Here is a 26440-nt window from a genome sequence, read left to right as displayed (position 1 = left end):
GGAAAGTACGAAGCCTTTTCCTGGAGTCGGAGAAATCCTGGCCCTGCCACTGAAAATGCTCTCTCATGGAGTGGAGAATTTCCCCAAAAGAAATATCCTCAGGAGGAGAGGCAGAGGGAATAGATTCATCAGCATCAGAATCCTCGTAGGCCTGGAAGGATTCTTCCTGGGAATCTGAATGACCTGAGTCGCCAGAGACTTCATCTGACGAAAAGGTATCTGTCTGCTCAACCCTAGGCCTTTTGTCTGCAGGCGGCTGAGAACCTCTGTCTGGATGAGCCTGACAGCCTCTGAGTAATGAAATAAGATCTGCAGCAAAGTCAAGATCTGTTTATCAGAAGTGGGACCCTGAGAAAAAGATTTAGGAGGGAGAGACTTAGCCTGGTTGGCAGCCTTAGCACGTGTGTAGGCCTTGATGGACATAAACACCGGAGGGCCTAGCTGCCCCACGTGCAGGAGTAACTTTGTCCACCGGTATGGTGTCAGGCAAAACTTGGGTTTCGGTTTCAGGAGGAAAATCAACAACCGGCACCGGGGAAGCCTCCGGGACCGAAGTGTGCGGTAAAGCAGTGTTGTTGGTCTGGAGCGGTTGAATTACCGCCTCCGAGGAGACCGATGCACTTGCGGTAGGTTTTGGCGTGGTGTCGGTGGAAGTCACGGGCCGAGAATGTTGGTCCCGATCCTTCCGTTTTTTGGAAATAAGTGATGTCGGTTGTTCCGACAGCATGATATAGGAGTAATTTTCCCCAAAAAAGTCTACAGCAAATTCTGCCCAGCGCCTGAGAGTGCGCTTATTGAAGCAAGCACAGGCCGCACAGGCCGAGACGTCGTGGTCTGGGCCAAGGCAGGGAAGGCAGTAAGAATGGAAGTCCTTATGAGGTATTTGTTTACCACAAGACAAACAGTTATTAACTTTTGCAGTTTTATCTGACATCGGCTGAGGCAAGAAAAGGTTCCCCAACGGGGTACTTACCTTTTTGATGACTTCGGTAACTGAAAACACAGGAGCTGACCGACCGGCACTTGCGAACTGCTTCTGCTTCGGGCACCGCGCGGCAAAAAAGACTGGAGAAGATGGCGTCGACTGATGCTTTTATACCCCAGTCGCTCTGACGTCGGGGAAGAGGCGACATCAGCCGACCCCGGACCCAGACTTTGGAATCCGGCCGACCGAAGGGCTGCCTGAGGCAGGACAACCCATATGTAAGGACTGCAGTTGCATTCTTGAAGGACATCAATTTTCTCCTGACTTCTCCTTTTAGTGAGTATTGGACCTTGTACGGAAGGTTTCTGGACGATTTATGTTTTTTGTGGACAGGAAATCTAGACAATTTCATGAAATTTGTTGAATATTTGAATGGAGCAACTAATTTTTTGAATTTCACCCACAAATATGACACACAGGAACTAATACATTTAGATGTCAATATCAAGAAAGACAATGGAAATTTTGTATCTAAAATACACAGAAAAGAAACATTCTCTAATTCTTACCTACACTTCACTAGTTCACATCCTTTCTATCAGAAGAAGGGAGTGTTGAAAGGCCAGTTGGTTCGGATGAGTAGAATGACTTCAGTAGATGAAGTTTTTGCAGATGAATGTATTAAATTAAAGGAATTATTTATGAATAGGGGATATCCTAGTCATTTATTTGAAACATTATTGAATGAAGTACTGATAGAAAGAAAGGGCAGATTTGCTCCCATTACAGGAAAAACATCTCCTTATATAGAAACAGGGGACACCCCAGAAGATAATTCTAATAAGGAGTATAATATGGGATTTGTTATGAATTATGATGGACAGTCAAGTGTAGTAAGAAAGGTTATGGATAGAGAATGGAATAATTTTTCTAAGATATCAGATTTAAAACATATTTTTGAAAAACCATTAACGTATATATATCGTAGAGGGAACACTATTAAGAACATGCTGGACAAAGGCACCCATAATTATAACTATGAGAAAACTAGAAAAGGTCTATATAAATGTGGTTGTTGTAACCATTGTTCATATTTAAAAACTGGAGATTCCATTTTTTTTACAAGCAAGGAAAAGGAAATTAAGTTTGGATACTTATGTTAACTGTAATACAAAAGGCATAATATACCTAGCTATGTGTAAAGAATGCAATTCGTACTATGTGGGTAAAAGTGAAAGAAAATTAAAACAAAGAATATACGAGCATATGTATGATATTAGAAATAAATGTGAAAATAATGCACTTTACAAACATAGCATGGTATGTAAAACATCAGTATTTCAATTTTTTGTGTTGGAAGTAGTTCATGTGGATCCCAGGGGAGGTATGTGGGAGACACTAGTTGAATATAGGGAACTATACTGGCAGCTATCACTAGAAGAGAATAGACCTCCGGGTCTTAATGACATGATATCTTTAGCTCCAGTTTTAAAATTGAGATCAGCCAAGCTTTAAATCTATAGAAAAAGCTGCTATTATCAAGAACATAAATTATATAAAGTTTTATTTGACTTGTGATGTCATGTGGGATTTGGTCCATATGAGGAAGTCAAAGACTAAAACATAAATTTATTTTGTATACATCTTTTGTATTTTTAAATGAATTTTATAGTTTAAATATATTTTATTTTAATGCAAGTTATTCATGACATTTAAAAAAAATGTTTTAAAATCAATTTTAAGAATATGATGTGTTTTCTAATATATGAAAGTGATTCTCATCAACTAAAAGTAAAATGGATTTTAAAATAACACTGACATGACCATATAAGGACAGTTTTTAATCACATCCTGTTTATACATTAATTGATTAATTTGATTTAATTAGTTCATTTGTAATTAGTGTGTCTATATAAAGGGAATTATGGTATTGTGAAATTTATCTGATGAAGTTGATGACAAAAACGTTACTTGTACTTTTACAGCGTTAAGTGTGGGTCTTTTCACTTTGTGTTAGGGTTGCCACCTTCCTTCACAGCTAAAACCGGAGCAAAGCCACGCCCCTCGCGTCACCAGTAACCCCGCCCACCCCAACCCCCTCTCCCGCCAACATACCTCCTATTTTGTGATGTCACGACAGCATCACTCAACGGGAACGCCCTCTTTTTTCGTTCCCGCCGCCTGCTTTTGGCTGATTTACTATGCTTTTCTGTAAAAAAAAGCATAGTAAATCAACCGATTTACAAACTCCGATAGTCTGTTTCCTTTTTGAAACAGAATACCGGAGTTTGTACAGTGTTTTCCGGACTACCGGAGAATCAGTTTGATTTCCTGACGGAGGGGTGGCAAGCCTACTTTGTGTTCGGTGTGTGGAACTGAATAAACTGTTTGCCTATATCCAGCTAGACTGTGGTGCTTTCTACTTGGTTAAAAATCAGAGATAAAACAGAAGTCTATGAGGAAAAAAACAGGTGGGTGTAGACAGTTAAGTAAAAGGTAAGTGAGAAAATAAGAGCAGGTCTAGGACTTAAGAGATGTAGTGTAATTACAGAAGAAATAAAGAGGGATAAGCAGGAGATAAAGGATGGGACACGGGTGCCACCTCATGGGCAGATCTAGTACTGCAGTTAAGTATGTAAGGGAGCTAGCTGGTTTAGAACTAGGGAAGGAGTGATAGCTAGTAAAGGGGGTTATTATAAAGTAGAAGAGGTTTGTTGGATACAGGTAGATAGGAGGGGGGGGGTAAAGGCTGCTGGCTGTTCAGGCTCGTAGCATACTTTAGACCCTCTGAAGCAACATTAGATGGTAGTCAGCTATACAAGCAGGACTTAGACATCCACATACTTTCTTGCTTCCTTGAGAGAGGGTGCAGGGAAAATAAAGCTGTTAGATGAGACCGCAGGTATTTCAATAGGGTCCTTTGTCACCAGGTAGGTAGGTTCTTAGAGACTATATCAGGAACAGAGTAATGGGGAGCAGGGTACTTCAGGGAGAAAGAGACAAACGTGGAGGGGAGAAAAAAAGAGTTTGCACATAGCAGGTAGTTATGACAACTGTGTCATAATGTTTTGACAATTGTGTCATAATGTTTAATTCTCCTGAAAATACTACCTTACCCATACGAAAGCTTCTATTTTACTCTTGTATGAGAAATTAATAAAATACCTCAAGGTTATTATGTGATCCAGAAATATTTCCCAGAATAATCTCCCCAAAGGTTACTTTATAGCAAGTTATTACCTGAAGTGCTCCCCTCCTTTCTCATAATCATCACCCCTTTAACGTGGTTTAACAGAAAATCTCACCTGAACTCTTTTTTGATGCTGCACAACAGCTAGACTACTTCCATCATCACTGTTTCTTTCAATTTATTTGAATGTTGTTTGACAGAGATCTTACGACCTGCATGCAATATGAAACCAGATACCTTGATGCTACTGCCTACTTCACCAGAATTCCAAGTGCTTTCATACTGCAAATTCCGTCACCCTCAATATCAGAAATTATTTTCTAATTTACATATTCTTTCCCTATATCAGAAGACTCTAGCGCCTACATGTAGCTGACTTCTTTATAACTCTCAAAATCCAGGGAAATTCTAAGATGGTATGGAGTAATTAGTAGGGAGTATCGAGCCATTGCCTCTCTTCATGCAAACCACTAATAAAACACTTCCATGTTTCTTATTTTACAGTTTAAAGAGATGAAAGCAGCGTGGGTCAAGGGTCCACTTTTTATACACAAGAGTTTCTAGTTCCCTTCTCTTTCCCACCCTCATGTCATACAGGGGTAAAAGGGGAGGCCACTGTCAGTGGATACTGCCAAGGGAGACTATACTGCAGCAGTGATCCTTCAACTTGAATATCTACTATTAGGTTAGTCATAACCACACAACTGTATCACACTTGTCATTAAGATCACAGCTAAGAATGATTAATTATCCATTGGAAGAATAGTAAAGTAGTTAGCTATTCCATTGGGGTGATGGTGGTAATGGCTACAACAAGCTCTGTAAGACTGCAGTGGCAAAACTAGCCCTAGTTCTGTACTGGATTGTCAGGCTTATATCTGGAAAAGATGTAGACAGTAGTCGTGACTTCCAAGACGGCTGCACACTGAGTAGCAGCTTGTTTCTAGCTCTCCCAGTGTGAAAACAGAAACTCAGTAGCAAAAGCAGACGACTTGTCTTTATGGGTAAATTTCAGTAACTGGCTAGTAAGTACACTGCCTGGATGCCAAGAATAAAGAAACACAGAAGACCTGGAAAAAAAATCAGCTACAAAAAGTGAGGAAGAAACACTGACTGGGAAGAGTTCTGCAGCTGTTCATCAAAAAGAAATGCAACATGACCTCCAATAACCTACAGGAAGTTATAAGACAACTGCATACAGACCTGGTTAAAATAAACAAAACACTGGTAGAGTATATCAACACAAACAACAAAAGGCTGCAACGAATGGAAGAAGCTTTAAACAGCTATTCAGATGAGATGATAAAGCTGCAAAAATCAGAGGTACAAATGAAGAAAAGGTTGGCTGAATATGAGACTGCTCAGGAAGACATGTTTAAAAAATAACAGAATTAGAGACAGGGCATGTAGGGAAACCTGAGATTTGGGTCTATATTATATATTTGAAGTTTCAAAACTTCGAACCTCATACGTTCAACAACATATGACCGAATTTTGAAACATTGAATATATAATAATAATAAAAAAAATTACCTTAACGCTCTGAGCAGGGGGGCAAGCCTCCCCGTGCCCCCCACACCCCCTATTTAAATATACCAACACTGAGACCACACTTCAGTGCAGAAAAGGGAAATTTTCCCATTCTGCGCTGTACAGAGCTGTTGGTTTTCACCTTCAAACTTTTCAAAGTTTGATCATATGGTGTCGACTATATGACATTCGAACTTTGAAATGTTCATTTATTTAATAGGGAAACTGAGATTCTCAGCTATACCAGAGAAGCTGGATGGAACAGACTGCATTAATTTTATGAAAGCACAAATAAGCAAATGGACTGGTATTCCACAGCAGGAATTATTCGTAGAACGGGCAAATAACAAAACAACCTAGACCTATAACAGTAAGGATGCAATCCTACCAGCAGAAGTTGATTCTAACAAAACTGTGGAAGAAGGACAAAATAGTAAAAGCAGGAGATAGAGTGTTTGTGGAGAATGATTACTCATTGTACTCCAAGCAGAAGAGAAGTAAATTCATTCAACTATTCAGAAAATGTCAAGACTCAGGTGTGAGGTTCAAACTGCTGTATCCGGCTGTCTTCAAGGTACACTTCTCTGGATGGACAAAATAATTTTTTGATGAAATGCATCTAAGAAAGAAATACAAAAGTTTGTCCAAAAAAAACTGAGCTGTAAAACAGAAGGAGATGCTGCTTCTTATTCTTCTGGTAATAAAAACCACAGAGAGAATGTACCTGTGAAACCTTTTTCCGGTATTTCAATGGAAAATGTTGAAGAGAAATAAGGGAGCACGAGAGTTGACTAGAAGAATTGAGAGTATGTTGGAAATGAAGCAGAGACAGGATCTGGGTGCTGGAGAAGAGCAGTAATAAAATTAGTAACTTAATGTGGGATTACAATGCAATAACTATATTTGTGAAATATGACAAAACAAGAAAATCTGGAAATACTGGACTTTTTCAAAATATGTTTGATGTGTGGGGAACTCTAAAGTATATGTCCTACTTCATGTTATTAATGTTCTGAAAAATGCTTTGGGTGGGGAAGAGAGGGGAAAACGCTAACTGCACATAAAGAAAACACTTTCTTTTCTTAATAGTTCTGTATTTGTGGTGTATGGTTTTCTTTGCATGCTATTCTTAAGTGTAATGGGGATTGTAAACAGGTGTGTTTCTTTTTCCTCCCCTCTTCTCTTTTTCTTCTTGTACAGTTTTGTGAAATATAGGCAATGCAATGATCAAAATAAAAAGGGGGGCTGGTTAAAAAGGCATGACAAAGTTGAAATGAATGTGCTTTTTTCATTCTTGCATGGGGAAATGACTGATTAAGGTCCTTTGTTTTAACAGACAGAGCAAGGAAATGAAAAAGAATATTGAATAATATGAGGCTTTTTACTAGCAATTGTATGTATACTAAGCAGCATTTCTGCAGGTGGTCTTCATGTCTCCATAGAGACAATGTGATAAAGAGAATCTGGAGATAGTCTGGTGAAAGGGGTTGGCTGAGGGAAAAGAAAAAAAAAAGAACAGAGAAACTGGCTAGGACATAATGTTTTCTGAAAACAATCGGGTTTTCCCAGGTGTGACAGCTTTAAAGATAATGAAAAACCAATCAAACGAAGTAAGGTTTTCTCAGTTTAAAATGCAATGAGGATACTAATATAAACAGGTGCTTTTTTTTTTTTCTTTTTTTCTTTTTCACCCTTCTCCATTTTTCTTTGTTCAGTTTTAAGAAATGCACGCACTGCTATGAAAAAATGAGGAGGGGGAGATGGGGGAGAGGGTTAAGAAAGTGTGACAAAAGAAAAATCAGCATGCTTTTTCCCATGCTTGTATAGGGAAATGACAGGGTTAAATCCTAGGCATTAGCCAGTAACTTTTAGTTATGTACTTACCATAACTTCAGATGTTTGGGATCCATCTCGCCTACATTCTGACTGATGGGTTCGGAGCCGATCCCTCGGCTCCGACTCGGCACGCTTATGCTATAGAGCGAGGCCTCTAATTGGCTGAGCTATCTTTATCCCAGGATGCACCACCACTAATCCCCCAGATCTTGTTTGTCCGCATTCATGCACACATGCACAGCTTGTTTATATAACATTGTTAGATGTTTCAAGATGAAACAACAGGATTCGGACCTTCTGATATCCTCTGATCTCCAAGGAAGGGGGAAGGAGGGTGGGTTATTAGGAATGTGGGCGAGATGGATCCCAAACATCTGAAGTTATGGTAAGTACATAACTAAAAGATGTTATGTGATCCTATCTCGCCTACATTCTGACTGATGGGACAGCGCCCTAGCACCTAAATCCCGGGTGGCTCATTGGAAAACACTCCTGAGCACTGTGGAACCAAATGAAGCTCGTCCTCTAGATGCCACATCTAATTTGTAGTGAGAAATGAAGGTGTGCGGGAAGACCATGTAGCCGCAGCACAAATGTCACCAATAGCAAGCTTAGAATGAAATGCTACCAAGTAGCCATAGCCCTTGTAGAATGAGCCTTGACAGAGGTGGAAAGCTCTTTGTTAGAATAAATATAAGCTTGAGTAATACAGTCCCTGATCCATTTGGCAAAAGTGACCTTTGTGACCGCGTTGCCCAATTTGTTTTCTGCAAAGGACACAAACAACTGATCTGTCTTCCTTGATTGTTTGGTCCTGTCCAAATAAAAACATAACTGCCTGTGGACATCTAGTGTGTGGAAAATAAACTCCGCTTTATTGGAGTATTTTGGGAAGAAAACTGGGAGCTCTAACGACTGTTGCAAGCATAAAGTAGAACAGACTTTAGGAACAAAAGAAGGATTTGGTCTGAGGGATACCCTGTCTGTATGAAAAACCAAGTACGGGGGTTTCACTGACAAAGCTTGAAGTTCTGAAACCCTCCTGGCTGAAGTAATTGCCACTAGAAAGGCTGTCTTCCATGATAGAAACTTTTGATCACAGGTAGCTGCCGGTTCAAAGGGAAAAGAAATCAGGGCACGTAATACTATATCGAGATCCCATGGAGGTGCAGGATGAGAAATCGGAGGTCTTAATAAAGCAGCACCTTTCAAGAAGGTCTTACACAACCTGTTGCTCATTAAAGGTGGGTCTATGGATTCATGAAAATTAGAAATCGCTGCCAATTGTACTTTGATGGTAGAAACAGAAGAGCCTTGATTGAAAAGAGAGGTCAGGAATTTGAGTACTTCTGCCACGGGAGTAGAAATGGGGTCCAGGCCCCGGAGTTGAGCCCAGATAGCAAACCTTTTCCATTTGTTAGAATACAGTTTCTTCGTAGCCGACTTGTGGGCTGAAGACAATATGTGCACCACATCTGAAGCCAGTGCATGTCTCCTGACTATGGTCGGAAGAGGAGGAGCCAGGCCGTCAATTTTAATGTGTGTAGGGACTGGTGTAGTAGTCCCGACTGATGAATCAGTAGGTCTGGGACCTGGTCCAGGAACCATGGACCTTCCAGAGCATGTTTCCGAAGATAGGGAAACCACACTTGACGAGGCCAGTACGGAGCAATTAAGATCATCTTGCTGCCTAAGAGAGATGCCTTTTGAATCACTCTGGGGAGGAGAGGAACTGGAGGGAAGGCATAAAGCAGTCCGGTGGGCCAAGGATGGACTAATGCGTCCATAGGGCTCTTCCCCGGAGCCGGGGTTAGGGAGAAAAATTCTTTGCACTTCGCATTCAGAGGAGTCGCGAAGAGGTCGCAACACGGAACTCCCCATTCGCTGAAAATCTGCCTTGTAATTGTCATATTCAGAGACCATTCGTGAGGAGAGAGGATGGTTCTGCTCAACCTGTCGGCTATGACATTGGATTTGCCCGGTATGTGGGTAGCCACTAGGAAGCGTTTGGTCGAGACTGCCAATTCCCAAACTCTCATCGCTTCTCTGCAAAGAGGATAGGATCTGGTCCCTCCCTGTTTGTTCAGGTACCAGACAACTGACATGTTGTCTGAGTGAACAGCAATTACGCCCTGAGGGAGGTAATCATGAAGGGCTCGAAGGGACAGGAGTACTGCCCTCACTTCTAGGATGTTGATGTGGAGAGGGGTCTCTACCGGGTGCCATTTGCCTTGGACTGACCTGCCCAGGGAATGCCCCCCCCCACCCCGTCTGGGAGGCGTCCGTGGTCAAAGTGGCCGCCGGATGAGGAAGAACAAAGGGTCGTCCCTGGTCCAAAATGGAGGACACTAGCCACCAGCGAAGGTCCCGTTTGCAAGATTCTGTGATCCATATTAGATGATTGAGAGGGAGTTCCTGAAAGGACCACTGAGTTGAAAGAAGCCACTGGAGGATTCTCATGTGTAACCTTGCCAAGGGAACTAGGAGAACTGTGGCAGACATCGATCCCAATAGCTGTAGGACCATTCTGGCTGGGGCTTTGGACCTGGGGAGTAAGGCTCGAACCTGATTTTGAATGGTCTGAATTCTGTCTGCAGGTAGATAGACCCGCATCTGGTTTGAATCTATCTCTACCCCTATGAATCTTATTCTTTGAGATGGCCTTAACACAGACTTTGGCCAATTGAAGGTGATTCCAAGGGAATTGCCCAGTGATATTGTGGCTTGCAGGTTCCGTAGAAGTAGATGCTTGGAGGTGGCAGTTAGGAGCCAGTCGTCTAGGTACGGAAACACCTGGAATCCTAGACTTCTCAGGTGAGCAGTCACTACTGCCAAGCATTTGGTGAACACCCTGGGGGCTGTGGTGAGACCAAAGGGCAGCGCATGGAACTGAAAATGACTGCATCCTAGGCTGAAGCGCAAGTGTCTCCTGGATGTTTGATGTATTTTGATATGGTAATACGCGTCCTTGAGGTCTACGGAGCACATCCAAACACCTTTCTCCAACAATGGGAGAATGGTTTGTAAAGTGACCATTCGGAACTTGGACTTCTTGACTGAACGGTTTAGGTTGCTTAGGTCCAAAATGGGCCTCGAGTCCCCGGTCTTTTTTGGCATCAAAAAGAATCTTGAGTAAGTCCCTAATCTGATCTGGTCTGCGGGGACCGGTTGGATGACTCCTTTTTGCAGCAGCTTTGAAACTTCTAAGGCTGCGGTATCCTGCTGACTGGGTGGCGGGTCCGGGATTCTTTTGGACTGAGGGGGGGGGGCAACAGAATGGGATGGAGTAACCTCCGGCGATAATTCGAAGCACCCATCGGTCCTGAGTGATCCCTTCCCAGGCCTTCAGGTGCTTCGAAAAACGACCCCCGACTGGCTCCGGAACAGCACAGTCGGGCAATCCCTCAGGGACTATGAAAAGCTGAAGAGCCACGAAAGGACTCGCGGTCTCCAGTGTTGCGAGGGCCTCTGCCACCTCTGGGACGGCGTCTTCCTGATGAATTTCCCCCTCCTCTGCCTCTGGAGGGGTAACCTTCCTGCTGAGAGGGGTAAGATTTCTGAGATCTACGGAACCACATCTTCCCTCCTCTTTTAGCCTTGGGATAAGGCCGAAAGGGAGTGGAAAATCGTGCCCCTACGGCAGTCAGAGTCTTACCCTCCTGTTCACAGCGGGTAAGTGTGTCTTTCACCTTGGGCCCAAACAGGGAGGACCCATCAAAGGGGGCGTCGGCGAATGAAGACTTGAAGGCCTCCGCGAAATGACACAGGCGGAGCCAGGCTTGTCTCCGTAGAGCAATGCCTGTACCCGCCGCTCTACTAGCCCCTTCGGCCGCATACGAAATGAGCCTCATGGACGAGTTCGAAATGGATGACATCGTAGCCAGCTGAGAACCAACCGTCTGGGCCAGCTCCTCAGGCAGGTTACCTAAGAGGGTATCGGATAGCTTCTTAATCAGATCCCTCTGGAATCTCGTAAAGTGCGTCAGGTAGTTCAGAGACCTCAAAGTAAAGGCTGCTGAACTAAGGGTGCGCTTACCGTACCGATCCATGCTCCTAGACTCCTTATTAGGAGGATGGACGGACGTAGAAGCCTCTGCTACATCTTGCTGGGTAGCAGATGCCACCACCATAGCATCCACAGCCACACCTTTCGTAAGGAACTCTCTATCTGGGGGCGCCAAAAGAAATTTGTTTGGACGAGCGGCACCGTTCCACAGAGTCTGGGTGTTCCCACGCCCTTCGACAGATCAAATCCAAGAGCTCGTCGAAGGGCGGAGACACCCAGGAGGCGGAGGGCTGAGCCCCGAAGGCCTCCAGGAACACCGACTCATCAGCAGAGGGAGGCTTGGACTGCCAGCCGCCTCGTTGTTTTAGGGCTTCCAGGATGTCTGCAAAGGAGACATCATCCGAGGACGACTTGGGGGACCCCTCTGCATCATCGAGATCGGTGTCAGATGTCAAAGACTCGTCAGGGGAGTCAGCGTGCTTCCTCTTGCACGTTTTCTTCCTGGGAGGTTCTTCCGAAGAGGCTTCAGAAGGACCTCCAGGAGGGGGAGAAACCCCAGTGGGGGTAACCTGAGGCCCAGGGGCTCCGCTGTCTGCGGACAGGGGGACTGCCAATGACCCAGTCTCCAAATGTAGGGAAGGAGCTGGGGAAACTGTGGAGGTAGCCAATGAAGATTTGGCTAGAGCACTCCTCATAGCCCTGAAGGCGGGACCACCAGAATCCTGGGAAGGTCCCCCCTCCGTGGCCACGACAGTGGACGGTACTCCCGCCGCCGATGCACCAAGAGGGAGACTTGGGACCGAAAGCATCAATCCCGAAGCCTCCCCCCCAGGGCCGAAGGAAGAAGCCCGTGCACTGAACTCCGACCCGAGAGCCGGAGTCGGAGCAAGGGTCGGGCCTGACCCTAACACCTCCACTGGTTCCACCAACACCTGCTCCAACAGTGCCGCAGCTGTTGGAGGAGGAAGTACAATGGGGGAGTGGACCATCGGCTCCGAAGCCAACTGGGCTGGAGCCGAAACCATCTTTTGGAACACCGGAGACTGGAAGAGTCGAAGGAGCACCCTGTCGATGTCCGAATCAGACATCCTGGATGATCTCGAGGATACCGATCGGGCCCGAACCGATTTCTCCATCGGCTCCGAAGGGCTCGGGGACCGGCTCCGAAAGGACTCAACAATTATCGGCTCCGAGGAAACCTTCAAGGAAATTTCCCTCGGCGCCGATAAGGACTTCGGCTCCGAGGGGGAAGAGTCTGAGCCGATGACCCTTATCAGCTCCAATATCAGTGGAGCCGATGAGGGTGACCCGCCTCTCGATGCCCCAGACCTTGGCTCCGAAAACAGAGGGGTCAAGGCTGGAAGCATCGAGGCAGACCGTTCCTACCTCGGCTCCGAAGTCCGTGGAGCCGATGGAGAAGTCTGTTTAGCTTTCTTAGCCGTCGGTTCCGACTGACTGGTCGGAGCCGGCGCTTTCCTCTTCTTAGAAGGAGACGGAGAGGAAGATAAAGCCTCCCCAAAAGAAGGCTTGATTAATCCTTTGAGGATTAATTTGTTTTTCCTCTCCTGGAGGACTCGGGAGGAAAACGCATGGCATACACTGCACGATTCCTGCAGATGTTTGGCGCCAAGACAATAGACGCACGAGGAGTGGTCGTCCGTTATGGACATTTTGAACCCACACCTCATGCACTTTTTAAACCCGGAGGGTTTATGTTCTTTAGACATAGTCCTACAAGAAAAACAGACCACAACAGCAAACTTAAGGGTTTGACACACAGGAACAATAAGTATGCCACTAACTCAGAATATTAAAACTGAAAAAACTTTTTTTTTTTTTTTTTATACACACAGAAGCGAGAAAGAGAAAGGGGAAACAAGGAGGGTCAAGACCCTCTAACTCAAACGGGTACCTGACCCACACACAACCACTGAGAAGTAGTAACCACAGGGGAAGGCCCCTCTAACTTAAACGGAACCTTCTCTGACAGGAAATTATACTAAAAATTCAATCAAACTGCCAGAAACACACTCGTATACAAAGAATAGCCGTTAAAACAGCTTTTGGGTTTAAATGAAGCAAATACTGACAGGAAAAAAGACTATATATATAGTACTTAGCCCAGCCAATGTTGAGACCACGTCCAAGCTCTGTAAGCGGCAAACGAGATCTGGGGGATTAGTGGTAGTGCATCCTGGGATAAAGATAGCTCAGCCAATTAGAGGCCTCGCTCTATAGCATAAGCGTGCCGAGTCGGAGCCGAGGGATCGGCTCCGAACCCATCAGTCAGAATGTAGGCGAGATAGGATCACATAACATCATGTTTATTACAAAGCATGTAAATTAAAAAGAATACTGAATATTGTACAGCTTTTTTTCCTGATAAACAAGGTTCCCATAGCAATTTTGTGTCTGGCTTGAATATCACTAGAAGATAATTTGATAAAGAGAAATGGCTTGGAAAAAGTGCTTACTGAAAGCATTCAAGTGTTTCCTCAACTGGGAGAGCTATAAAGACATACAAAACCAAACAGTACTTACTAGCAGCACAAGCTATACCATGCTTCTTAGCATGACTAACCTTTCTTTTTGGTCAACTTTAGCTTGCCTGTGTAGCTATCAACTTAGAACTTGTGTTCTTATTAGGAAGCAAAAACTTCAATATTTGAAGATGTACGTAGTTTTGTGTGTTATTAAGTTAATAGATTTTAGGAGGATTTCTGGGGGGGAGGGGATTTCAAACAAAAAAAAGTTATGTAAGATGTCACATAGGCACAAATGGATATGACAAGAAACAACTGTACAGAAGACCAACCTGCCAAAAAGTATATACATGTAACATAAAAGATGGAACTAGACATGTAACAAAAAGCAATTATACACAGAAGGCGGTAATAACTATATAAGAAAATGGTGCTTTCTGTAATGTCTTTCAGTCTGAATGGTCTTACAGATAAACATAAAAAAGAAAGAGTAGTCAACTATATTAAAAAATGTAGAGTACAAATAGCTATGCTACAGAAGACAAACCTGGAAAGAACGGAACATGTGAATTTGATAAATGTTTTCAGGATGGTTATTCAGCAGAATATCTGGGGCAAAGGAAAAGAGGAGTACTTATATTAACTACAAGAGGAGCTCCAATAGTGATAGAAGAGGGGGAAAAAAAGATAATAATGAAAGATACAAAGTACTAAGGGGTTACTGGCTAGGGAGGAGGATTACATTGGCATGCATTTACATCCCCCTAAAACTGCTATAACGGAGCTTAAGAAAAGTCTGGGAAAAATAATCCGCTATTCAGCAAGGAATATTACTTACAGGTGGAGAGTGAAATTTGGTTTGCAACAGTGAAGATGTGTCTGGTGGGCCTAGAAGGGAACATATAACAAAGGAGGGTAGATTTTTGAAGAAATTTATGAAAATGTTTGGCATGGAAGATATGAATTCAGCACTGGGAGTTGGAGTGAGCTTACATATTACTCATCGTGATACAAAGACTGGGCTAGGCTAGATAGATGTTGTATCTCACAGGAACAAATACATTTAATTGAAGGTCTTGAAACTCACCCATTAACTATTTCAGATCATGCGCCAATAATAACCAAAATAAAAACACAAGTTAATACAAAAAATTAGACACTGCCATTTTCCCACCTATCAGTTGAAAAGATCAGAAATCAAGGAATGGGTTTTGGAATTAATTCGGGTGCTACTAGAGAAGATAGATTTTCTTCTGAAAATGTAGCTAGGGAGTGAGATAAAATTAAAGTGGATTTTAAAACTAGGGTGGAAATAAAAGAAAGGGAATATGGTTAAAGAAAGAATTACTTAGAGGGATTGACAAATGTTAAGGTATTGCAAAATAGGGGGAATTTCTCAGAACAAGAAAGGGGGTTGCCATAGTAACTCTCTCTCCAAGGTTTAAAACCCAAGGACCCTCTATAGGTTCAACTTCCAACTTTTCAATAGTTATAAAATGGAAAGAATGGTAAACACACACTTGACCCCTTTTTTGAATTTTGCATACCAATTTGAAACAAAAACTATCGCCTACTTAGACGTTTTGCTGAATAAAGATATTATGAATAACAGACATACTGCCAAGATTTTTCATAAGCTAACATACTTCAGTGACTTCCTTCATTTCAGTAGTAATCACCCCTTCACTAGAAGAGAGCCGTTGTGAAAGGACAGGTAGTCAGGGCGGCAAAAATGATTACACTGGATTCAGATTTTGAGGGGGAATGTATGAATCTGAAAGAAATGTTCTCAAATAGAGAGTACCCAACCCCTCTAGTGGACGAGATTATAGAAGTAGGGAGAAAAAGGCAAACAGGTAATTTCCAACCAATTTTACATAAAGGAGTAGAAAGGCCTGAACTACATTTGGATTTAAATAGAGCCTTACAGTAAATAATGTTAAGTCAAATTTTAGTACTAGCTTTTCTACAGTATTTTCAAATGATGCTAGAGAATTAAGGGCTATATTGATAAAGAATTGGACCTTTATTAATGAAGATGTGATTTTGAGAGACAAGTTGGGTTTGGAGCCTAAAATTACTTTCAGAAGAGGCCCTAATTTAAATAATTTACTGAATAGGAACATAAAACCTTATGTTCTGAATAAGGGCATGAGAAAGTGTGGCAGATGCCCTTATTGTAAATACATTTCTGTAGGTTCCACTTTCTCTTTAGGGAAAATAAATTATATTGACAGGAAAATATGATTGCAACAACAAGGGGGTCATCTATTTAGCTAGATGTAAATCATGCCCCATATTCTATATAGGAAAAAGGGAAAGGCCATTAAAACAAAGAATTTATGAACATCATTATAGGATGATGAGACAAGATAAAAATAATTAACTGGGAAAAACATACCCTGGAATGTGTTGACCATTCTTTCCATTTTATAACTATTGAAAAGTTGGAAGTTGACCCTAGAGGGGGCCCTTGGGCTTTAAAACTTGAAGAGAGAGAGTTACTATGGCAACTGAAAACAAATGCATTTGCCTATCCAGGACTTAATGAATGTTGCTCACTGAAATGTGTCCTGAAATTGAAAGCCTTACTGACATGAAAAACATTTTATTCCTACATTTATTTTTACCTTTGTTACATATTATATAAACATGTTGCATATATGTATAGGTTTGAATTTATACATATAGAAAGTTTTATACTTTATATTTTATAAATGCAAGTGGGAGGGGTTATGATGTCATTGCTTATTCATGACTATTTAAACTGCATAGTGTTTTTACAATGCGTCTTTTCAAGTTCCCTCACTGTAAGTGAACGAAAGTGCTCACATTAAAAAACTTCAGTAATTTAATGTCAAATATTTGGCAGTATACAGGATTTCTGGTAAACATATGGTAATGGCTATACTGTTAATATTTTTTATTTTATTTATTTATTTTACATTTGTTGACCGGGCTAGTCTAACTGGATATATGTCCATTTTTAGTAGAGGCCCGGGGAGAAAAGCTCCAAGCATGAACAGTAACAAAGTTAACAATATGTAACAAAGACATGTATAAAAACTTTACCGAGGTAGCATTGGTTAAATGAAAAATATAATAATAAAATTATGGACTATAGACATTATACTAAATGTTAAGCTAAATAAAAAATAAAAAAAACATTGTTCTACACACAAAAGTAGATATGAGCAAAACAGAGTAAGATCCTTGTATTTGTATACTTAATATAAAAAAGAGAAATAAGTAGGTTTGGAGGCATAGGTTAGGGAGTGGGGAAAGGGGTTTGAGCAGGAGGGGCAGAAGATTTCAGTCTGGGTTAGTACAAGGACAGAGCCACTGGGTTTTAAGATGTGTTACGCAGGATGATCAAGGAAGGAGCTTGAGAATATTGTTATTCCGTGGTGATGATGGTGGCAAGATAATGGGACTATAAGTTTAGTAAATCAGATGAAGAATTTAGTGTATAAGAATAGTGGAAGAGAGATTAAGTCATGGAAGATAGTAGTAGCTAGGCATACAGAAGTAGGTGATGGTGGTCGTAGCTGAACTAAGAGGTGAGGAATTAACTGGTAAGAGAAGATATTATGTGAAGACTTTGGTGAATAATACAAAGGGTGATCAAGCATGCACAATGAGGGGGAACCCTGACTCTGATAATAAATACCCATTACCAAACAACTGAGAAAAACTGGGAGGACAGCTTTAACTAATACAGAACAGTAGGTGTTAAAACAATTGGAATATTCAATAACTAACACTACTACAATAATTTTAACACAGCAAACACTGAAACAAACATTTTTAAACAAAGCAAGTAATAAGACAATAATAGACGACCTCCAGTTGCTGTTCAAATGGTATACATCCACAAAACACTAAAGACCTGACCAAAAAAAATTTCACTGATAAGTTATAATATTTTAACAAGGATTATATCCCAATCAGACAGAAAAGTATTCCTACAGTGCTTAAAACATGCTTAACACAAACTTACCTTGCAGCAGGGACTACAGGAACAAACACTGCTTTACTGTGGTGCACTGTGCAGCACCAATCAGAAATAAATGAGAGGTAGCAGCAAAAATCTCATGGAGAGTGGAATGCAGTTTCTAATAGCAGATAATAAAACTAAATAACCTTCACATGGTAGGCTACTGACTGCATCCCTAGCACACCTATTCAGGAACCCAGTGGGCACTAGGCCGTGCAAGGGTTCTAAACCTATATCCAGATAAATATCACCAAAAAGGGAATCAGCAAATATGCAGTAAGGAATGGCCCAAAGCTACAAACATCAAGGAGTTAAAGGCCTCTTGCCCCCTCCTATCTTCAGAGTACTTCTGCAGCAACCCTAAATCAAATTCATGAGATCAGGTAGCATGAATCATCACAAGCGAATGTCAGGACCAGAATATACTAAGGGCTTGTTCTCTCTCTCTCAATGAACATGCTAAGAACCAACAAAGGTGCAAATGCAACTACTCAGAAGCAAGTTTACAAAACAAAACAAGTTTGCTAAAGACTGCGACCAGTGAGTATGTACAGATGACAGACCCCAGTCATTCTGACCCTTTATTTTCATACCTTATTCTCCATGCGGTAAGCTTTTACCAACTGTAGGGCCCTATTCCCAGTAAAACAGACTGTTCAGCATGATAAGGTTGAGGTGGCTTGCAAAGAAATAAAGTCAAACATAGAAACTGTGGTAGTCTAAATGGTCAAGAGGATCTCAGGGAAGCACAATTCACTAGGATACAGTAGGGGGGGATTAAAAGTAATCAAGTCTGAAATCAAAGAACCACAAATGACAAAAAGCAACAAGCTTATAAAATAGAACTATTTTGCAAGATAAAATTAACATGATCTGTCACAGCAGAAAACAGGAAAAATAAACAGGTAACTAACCTATGCATCTCTCTATCAATTAGAAAGAGATACACAGTGCAGTGCCACTATCTTAGAGTGAAGTCAAAACTCCATGAGGAAATGTTTAACCTGGCTGTTTTTTAAATAATACTAGATGTTCTCCATCAGTAAAGTACAGTTGTGTAAGTAAAACTTATAGGTGTTCAAATAATCACTGCTGCAGTAGCCTTAGGCAATAACAAATATGATGATTACTCCATTCTTCAAAAGCTTACGTGCAGTGTAGGATTTGTGTGACTTTGCAGTAATTAGGGATACCAAACAGCTTAAAAAACACATCTCTTTTACAACCTACATGGACAAACCTCTTCATATTCATCAATTATAACAACAACTAAAAGTACTACCAGCATTTTTCTCATATAGATAAATCAAGGCACTGTTCATCACCATGTTATCTGGAATGTTGACAGTTCACAGATACTGTACTTTAAAAATGGAGCCAGACTGCCCATACCTTTTAAAACAGCCTGCACACCAAAGGCCGCTTTGCCTTCTATCCAGACTGTAAAATTATTTAGTTTCCAAAAAGGTAGGTAACAATTCTCTTGCATTAGACCAAGGATGTAAACATTTGTTTTCTACGCGATATTATTACACAAGATATCAGTATAAAATGTTCTGTTTCTACTTTCATTACAGCATTTACCATTAACATTTAAGAAATACAAACATTTAGCACATAACATTTCAAAAGGTGCTGGATTGTGTGTACTTATAACATGAGCTGCTAAACAAACCACTTCCTTACCAAGAGACAAGATTGTCACATAAGCCGGGCGGTCAGATCTAAGCAAAGAGTGCTCCCGTGCTTTATTCAAAGATGTTTCCTTGTCAAAGACACCTTTGACTGGCCCCACAACAGACTCAAAGCCATGTAATCGGAATGTGAAAGCCTTGTGAGGTTGGCTGTACCTGTGCCGCTCCTGTTTATAGAAGAAATTAAAAAATAAAAGTAGATATGTTTAACTATAAAAATGTAATCAAGTAAACAAGCAATTTGCAAATCAGCTACAACCTAGCACACTGGCAGCTTATATAGGGTGTGTGTGTGTTGGGCTTAGAGAACAAACTGCCTTCTTCTCGTCTGTATACTGTGATTTATTTAATTTACACTATTTTACCTGTACAGTAGAGAGTCGATTATCCAAACTAAATGAGACCTAGGGTAGTCTGGCTAATCAAACTGTTCAGATAATCAAACAGACTGAACTGGATAAAAAACTTCTGAAATCATGTGTTTTCTGCACACATGGACTACACTTTTCAACCATTCAGCGATTCCAGTGGATAATAAAGAATATTTTTCACACACGAGCAGACTACAAGCTCAAAAAACATGCACAATCAAATATGTATAACATATTCAGACTTTATATTTCCTACGTAACTACACACCACCACAGCCAATGGAAAATAGAACCACAAGCAAGCCAGTATCCAAATCACTTTATTGTGCTCTAACGTCTCGGCACTGCCTATATATATATATATATATATATATATATATATACATACATATATATATATATATATATATATATATATATATATATATATATATATATACACACACACACACACACACACACACACACACTAATTAAAACCAATCACAGTCAATTAATTAAACAATATGCAAACTGACATCAATTAATGAATGAAAAAACACCAGTTACACTCTAAATTCAGTCCTTTTGGGACTCGTGTCAAATTTCAAAATATAAAGGGACTACTTAAACAATAATACATTTTTTATGTTCACAACTCCACACTGAGTGTCCTCTATTCTTTCTAATATTGTAGCTTGCAACCCTACAGACTCCGCCCATGTATTTTATTAAAATATTCTACCACAGAACTTTCTTATTTTTTGCAATATCCCTAAGGACTGAATTTACAGTGTAACTGGTATTTTTTCATTCATTAATTGATGTCAGTTTGTAGATGGTTTAATTACTGACTGTAATTGGCTTTAATTAGTGTGTATATATAGGCAGGTATACCTCTCAACCTCTTAGAGCAGAAAATCTGGACAAAGCCTAAAATGATGGGGGGACAAATAGAGACAGATTTTAAATATTGTCTTACAAACTTAGAAAGTTGACAGAATGATAGGTTTTGCATTAGCATGAATTATCTGAAGGATGTGGACTCTTAAACTAAAATATTTGTCATTATTTAATGACTTTATTCCTCAGCTATTTGCCAGAAAGGTACAGATTTTAGGAGGAACACACCAAAAATATGAGGCAAAAATCTGCACATTCTGCAAAAATCTGCACAGTTGAGAGGTATGCCGGGGGTACATTTTAGAAGTGTTTTACTCCTTGAAGGTGGTTTGCCAAGACGTTAGTGCACAATAAAGAGATTTATGAATTTTCCTACCTGAAAACTTTGGAAGGCTGTGTTCTGATAATTGACGTTTCAGATAACCGATGTTCGGATAATTGACTTTCTACTGTATTCTTCTTTTAAATGTCCATTTAAACTAAGAAAGAGACCACAGCTCTCACTCTTATGAGTCGCACAGAAATTAAGTTTTAACTCACCCTCCCACCCTGGTGCTGCTGTGTTTTTAAACTCTGCTGTCTTTCTAGTTGCCTGACCCTTATGCCAATTTGATCACATATCTCCTTTCCTCTCCTCTTTCACTGGCTATTGTGAGTATGCACAAAATTATCATTTTGTGAAATCACTTCCCTTCAGCTATTTAAATTTATCAGCCATTCCACTGTATTCCATACAGCCAGAATACATAGTGCCCACCCCCTTCCAATCTATCTTGCTCTTTTAAAATTAGTGTCTCTCCACTTATATAGCTAAAGCTTAAGTTTCCCCTCTTTCATATCTAAATGCTTAGTGCACACTGCAACTCTAAGGAGATTAACCCATTTTTCCATCTTACCTTTAAAATCTGCAACATACTCCAGTGCCTCCAATTATTGAAGAGTCCACGTTCTGCCTCGCAGAAATCATCTTGGGATTCGTGTTTCTGTTTTGCTCCGGATGAAAGAGCGAACACAGGGACATTATTTCCTGGAGACTGCTGATCACTAGAAAGTGTAATAACTGCTTCATAGGTGTCAGCTTGGAATTTGTGCTTATATTTTGCTCCTGGTGAGAGAAGGGGCAGAGTACACTGATTCCTGACTGTTTCTGATTGGGCAGCTAGTGCCTTGTGTTTGACCTTCCTGATAAGTCTGGTTGCTATTCACGGCATCTTCCAGAAAAAGGCTACAACAAGCCTACGAACCCTTGCATCATATGACAAAAGACTGTTGATCACTAAAGAACCCATGGCCTGCTTCTCATTTTGGGATTGGTGCTATTGTTTATTGCTTCTGGTATGAGAAGAAGCAAAGCAGCACCACATCCCAGCAGCATGATGCTGTGATGAGACCAGCACTAGTAGTAGCCAGGCAGTAGCCTTTCAGTCAAATCCCCTCTTTTCATCATTTTTGACAACGTAATTCTTTTTCAGTAAAAGCTCCTTGATTTTCTGTAGTCTAACCTAACTTTAGAATACCTGTGTAAATACTTCATCCACAAATCATCAGGGTCTACTTATTAGTTTACCCCCAAGTGTTTGGCAGTGTCCTGTATAGACGCAAACCTTGAGTTAACATTTTCCTGTAAAAGCACCCTTGAAATTTCACCAATACCTAGTTGTACACAGGACAACTAGTTTCCAGAGACAAGCACTGCCCCCAGAGTTGCAAACCAAATACTCCTGATATTACTGCACATTTGTCACATTCTAACTCTAGTCATATAATCAATGAAAAACGGTCTGTTGCAATGGATATGAACCTTCCCATTATCTTTGTTACCAGTTGCTGGATATGGGCATTCTGAGGCAATGTAGACATTGATTCATGTTTACTGACTTATCAAATAAACTGAAATGGTATGCGTGTCAGACATTTACGCCACAGCACTGGAGGGAAAACTCTCGCATAAAAGCACTCCTAATGTCAATTAGGTTTTTAGTAGTACACACACTGCATCCATCACACACAAGTCAAAGCAGACACATACACCCACATATGCTGAGGCACTTAAAACGTAACTTCCTAATCCCCAAAGATTAAGTATACATAACAAATACCCTCAGCAGCCCCAAATGTACTCTTTCAAACCAACACCTACATGAGCACATACAGCCACATGTCATACAGCCTCTGCTTCTAAGCCTATAAGGCAAGCCACCACACAATCCAAAATGCTGGTCATTGCAGACTCCATTGAGAGATACATTGATGTCCCTCTCACCAAGCTGAGTAAGAAGAAAGTTACAGTCAGTTGCTTATCAGGGTCCAGGATCTGCCACATTATGCACACACTCAGGTTACTGGACCACAAGTACCTGCATGACTCTGTCATAGTCTATGTGGGTGTAAATGACCCGAGATGTACCTCCCTAGACTATATGAAGACAGATATCATGGAGCTCTTGTAATATGTGTCCCATGCTGGTATGAGCCTAGCAATGAGCAGTACTTTACTTTTTCCAAGGATGATGCCACAATATGAACAAAAGATGATGGACGTTAATAACTGGCTTAGTTTCTGGTGTCATTCTAATGGGGTAAAATATATCATCATGGAAAGAGATGGTCAACAAACTGCACTGTTTTGCCAGGGATAGTCTGCACCTCTCCCTCCATGCTTTTCAACATTAAAAACACTATCCTCCACCATAGTACCATTTTTAGGCAATGCCAGACTGAAAGTACTTCTGACATTTCAAACCAAGACCAAGAAAATCTAAAGGTGTTATTGCATAATGCTGAGTCTAAACAAAACTCCACTTCCTACAAGCTCTCCTCACCCTAGAGGATGCTGTGCAGTCACTAAGACATGGTTTAAAGTCATGCAGAGCACACCATTATGCCTTCCAAACATTTAGACCAGCTACTACACAGACAAGGACTAAAGGTGGAGGAGACATGATTCAAATAGACAATAAATAAACCTTAAGGCTGGTTAAACAGGACAATTCACCTGAACTTCTCCCAGTTCAAATCACCACAGGCAAAATCCCATGTCACTTCCTTGAAAAATATAGGTCCCCCTCTATGACCCAGGAAACCCATAACAAGTACTGAAACTTATGGGAAACACTCACCATCCAAACCAATACCACATTCATGGGTGACTTTAATTATCCTTCTATTAACCAAACGTACGGGCACATGGATTTTGTAAACAAAAACTCCCTGGACTGGACTGTCAATACAGTAACTAGGGGGTGCAACCGTACTGGATCTGGTCCTTACTAATATGGGAGGGTGCTGCACACCCCCTAGTGTAATGTCTTCTCTGATAAAGTCAAACCACAAAATAGTCTCCTTTGAAGTAAAAATAAAACCTGGAACCCCAGCTAACCCTGGAATATTCAGCAACTACTCAAAGGCTAACTTCTTATGAAATGATAACATGGCAAAATTTCAAGCCCTCATAAACCCTGAGAACACTGTTGCCTACACAGAACTGTTCACGGAAACCTTATACACGGAAGTTAATAGCAGCATAGAGGCAGCTGTACCCATCAGGAAAAAGTACAGAACCAAGTGAAAAAGAAGCCTCCCTGGTAGAATCATATCATCATCAGTAGACTGTATAACAGAAGGCAAAAGATCACAGCAAAAATTAGGAGATGCAGCACCTAGTAGGATAAAAGCACTCTCAAACTAAACAAATGAATCTGAGGACAAATAAAATCTACCAAAGCTAAATTTGGTGTAAATTTGGCCTCCCAGGCCAAGGAAAATCACAAGGCATTCTTCAGCTATGTCCACAACTTCAAATGTAATACACAATTGTGTGCAGAGCTGACTCTTAATGGTGACACCTATACTGAGCCAAGAGACATAGAACATCTACTGGCCATTAAATTCAGTCCAACTTTACCCCTCTCTCATCCTCAACCTTCCCTCGGGAAATATCAAATATAACGTCCCTTGCTATCACTAGGGCACAGATCCTTAATGCTATTTAACTGTAGCCTCCAAAAAGGCTTTGTTCTTCATGAATGGAGAACAGCAACAGTCATTCCTCTGCACATTGGTGGGCCATCTACAGATACTGGAAATTACAGACCCATAAGTCCCAATAGTCTTATATGCAAAGCCATGGAAAATAAATATCATGGAAATGATTAATAATGACATAGGAAACCTCCAGACAACAGACCCAAATCAAACTGGTTTCGTCAAGGGCAAGTCATATCTACTCAGCCTTGGTGGACTTCTTTGAGAAGGTCATCAAAGCAATGGATAAAAGCAAAATGGTTCACACTGCCTACCTTGACCTGACCAAGGCACTTGACAAAATACCCCACTCAGGTATTGTTGAAAAAATGCAAGAGGTTAAGTACAAACCTTTATGTCACCTGATGGATAGGCAGATGGCTCACAGACAGGACCCAGGAAGTTAGAACAGGGGAGTTAACTGCTACAAAGAGGCCAGTCTCAGAGTCCCTCAGGATCATTCCTGGGACTGCTTCTTTTTGGCATTTACTTTCCTGAAGTCAAGGCCAAAAAAAAAATGTTCACACAGCAACAGACTGTAATGGTGTGGGCTGCTATGCAGGAAGCAGTATTGCGTGGTGCCTCAAAATGAGGACATTAGAGTCCTCCTGAAACAAGGATGGCCAGTCAGGAAGGTAACGCCAGACCTTCATGATATTTGGAGGATTACACCCCCCAACAGCAGATTGACAATGGATGAAGGCAGGGGGGGACACACACCTCTATGGGTGCCTGGATGACAACCTCCTCCAGTCTGCTCTCATCAGATACAGGTAAAACACAATGCATCTTGAACAAATGGGCTGAAGACCTACTCGCAGAATTGGCTTTTACATTCCATAATGCTTACCACCAATCAGAAAAAAAGGCATGGCTTATGCTTAAACAAATAAATCTGTACAAGTAAAATAGTTAATAAAAAATAACTAAAATGATGGCTCCAAGAAGAAGTCAGAAGAAAAGGGACAGCATGTGCTGGGCGAGTGGAATGGGGGAGACAGAAAGATAAGTGATGAGCTCGGTACTCACAGCAGTGATCTGACTTATGAAGCTTTATGGTGGTAGAGGTTGTAGGGTCAGCAAGACAATGGGGGAACTTCACAGTTGAACAAGGAAGCAACAGATGTTAGTAGAATGGCTGATTAGTCATGATAAGATACACAGAGTGGAAAGGAGAAAGTATGACCTACAGATAAGCTTGGGCAGAGGACAAGAGAAAATAAGCAAAGGTTGCCAAACAAGTACAGGCAAATGATATAGTAAGATAAAGAAAGAAAGTGTAACGCACAGCCATAAAAGAAGACAAGAGCAAAGACTTCAAGATGAAGGCAAAAGTGCTGACAGCACTGACAAGTGATAAATGGAGACGAAGTTGTAGAAGAAGCCAGCAATACATACATGAACAGAAAAAACAAAGACAGCAGCAGGAATGTGGGCTGAAAGGGAAACTCAGCAGGATGAGTGACCTTATGGGCAAAATAGTAGGACAGCTGGAAGAGTGCA

The 26440-nt window shown here is 41.2% G+C and overlaps 1 protein-coding gene across 1 annotated transcript in view; it reads right to left on the bottom strand.

Annotated features, from left to right (window-relative positions):
- NFRKB (nuclear factor related to kappaB binding protein) overlaps positions 1–26440 on the bottom strand; it is a gene marked incomplete in the record, with an annotated part of 1477031 nt that overhangs the window by 655860 nt on the left and 794731 nt on the right. The window contains 1 exon segment of the mRNA XM_044081086.1: positions 19654–19828. Within this exon segment, the coding sequence (XP_043937021.1) occupies positions 19654–19828 (175 nt within the window).

The sequence above is a fragment of the Protopterus annectens genome, chromosome 8.part0 (assembly GCF_019279795.1).
Source record: "Protopterus annectens isolate FY-2018-M chromosome 8.part0, PAN1.0, whole genome shotgun sequence".
NCBI classification, from domain to species: Eukaryota; Metazoa; Chordata; order Ceratodontiformes; family Protopteridae; genus Protopterus; species Protopterus annectens.
This window is presented reverse-complemented; position numbering and strand designations above follow the sequence as displayed.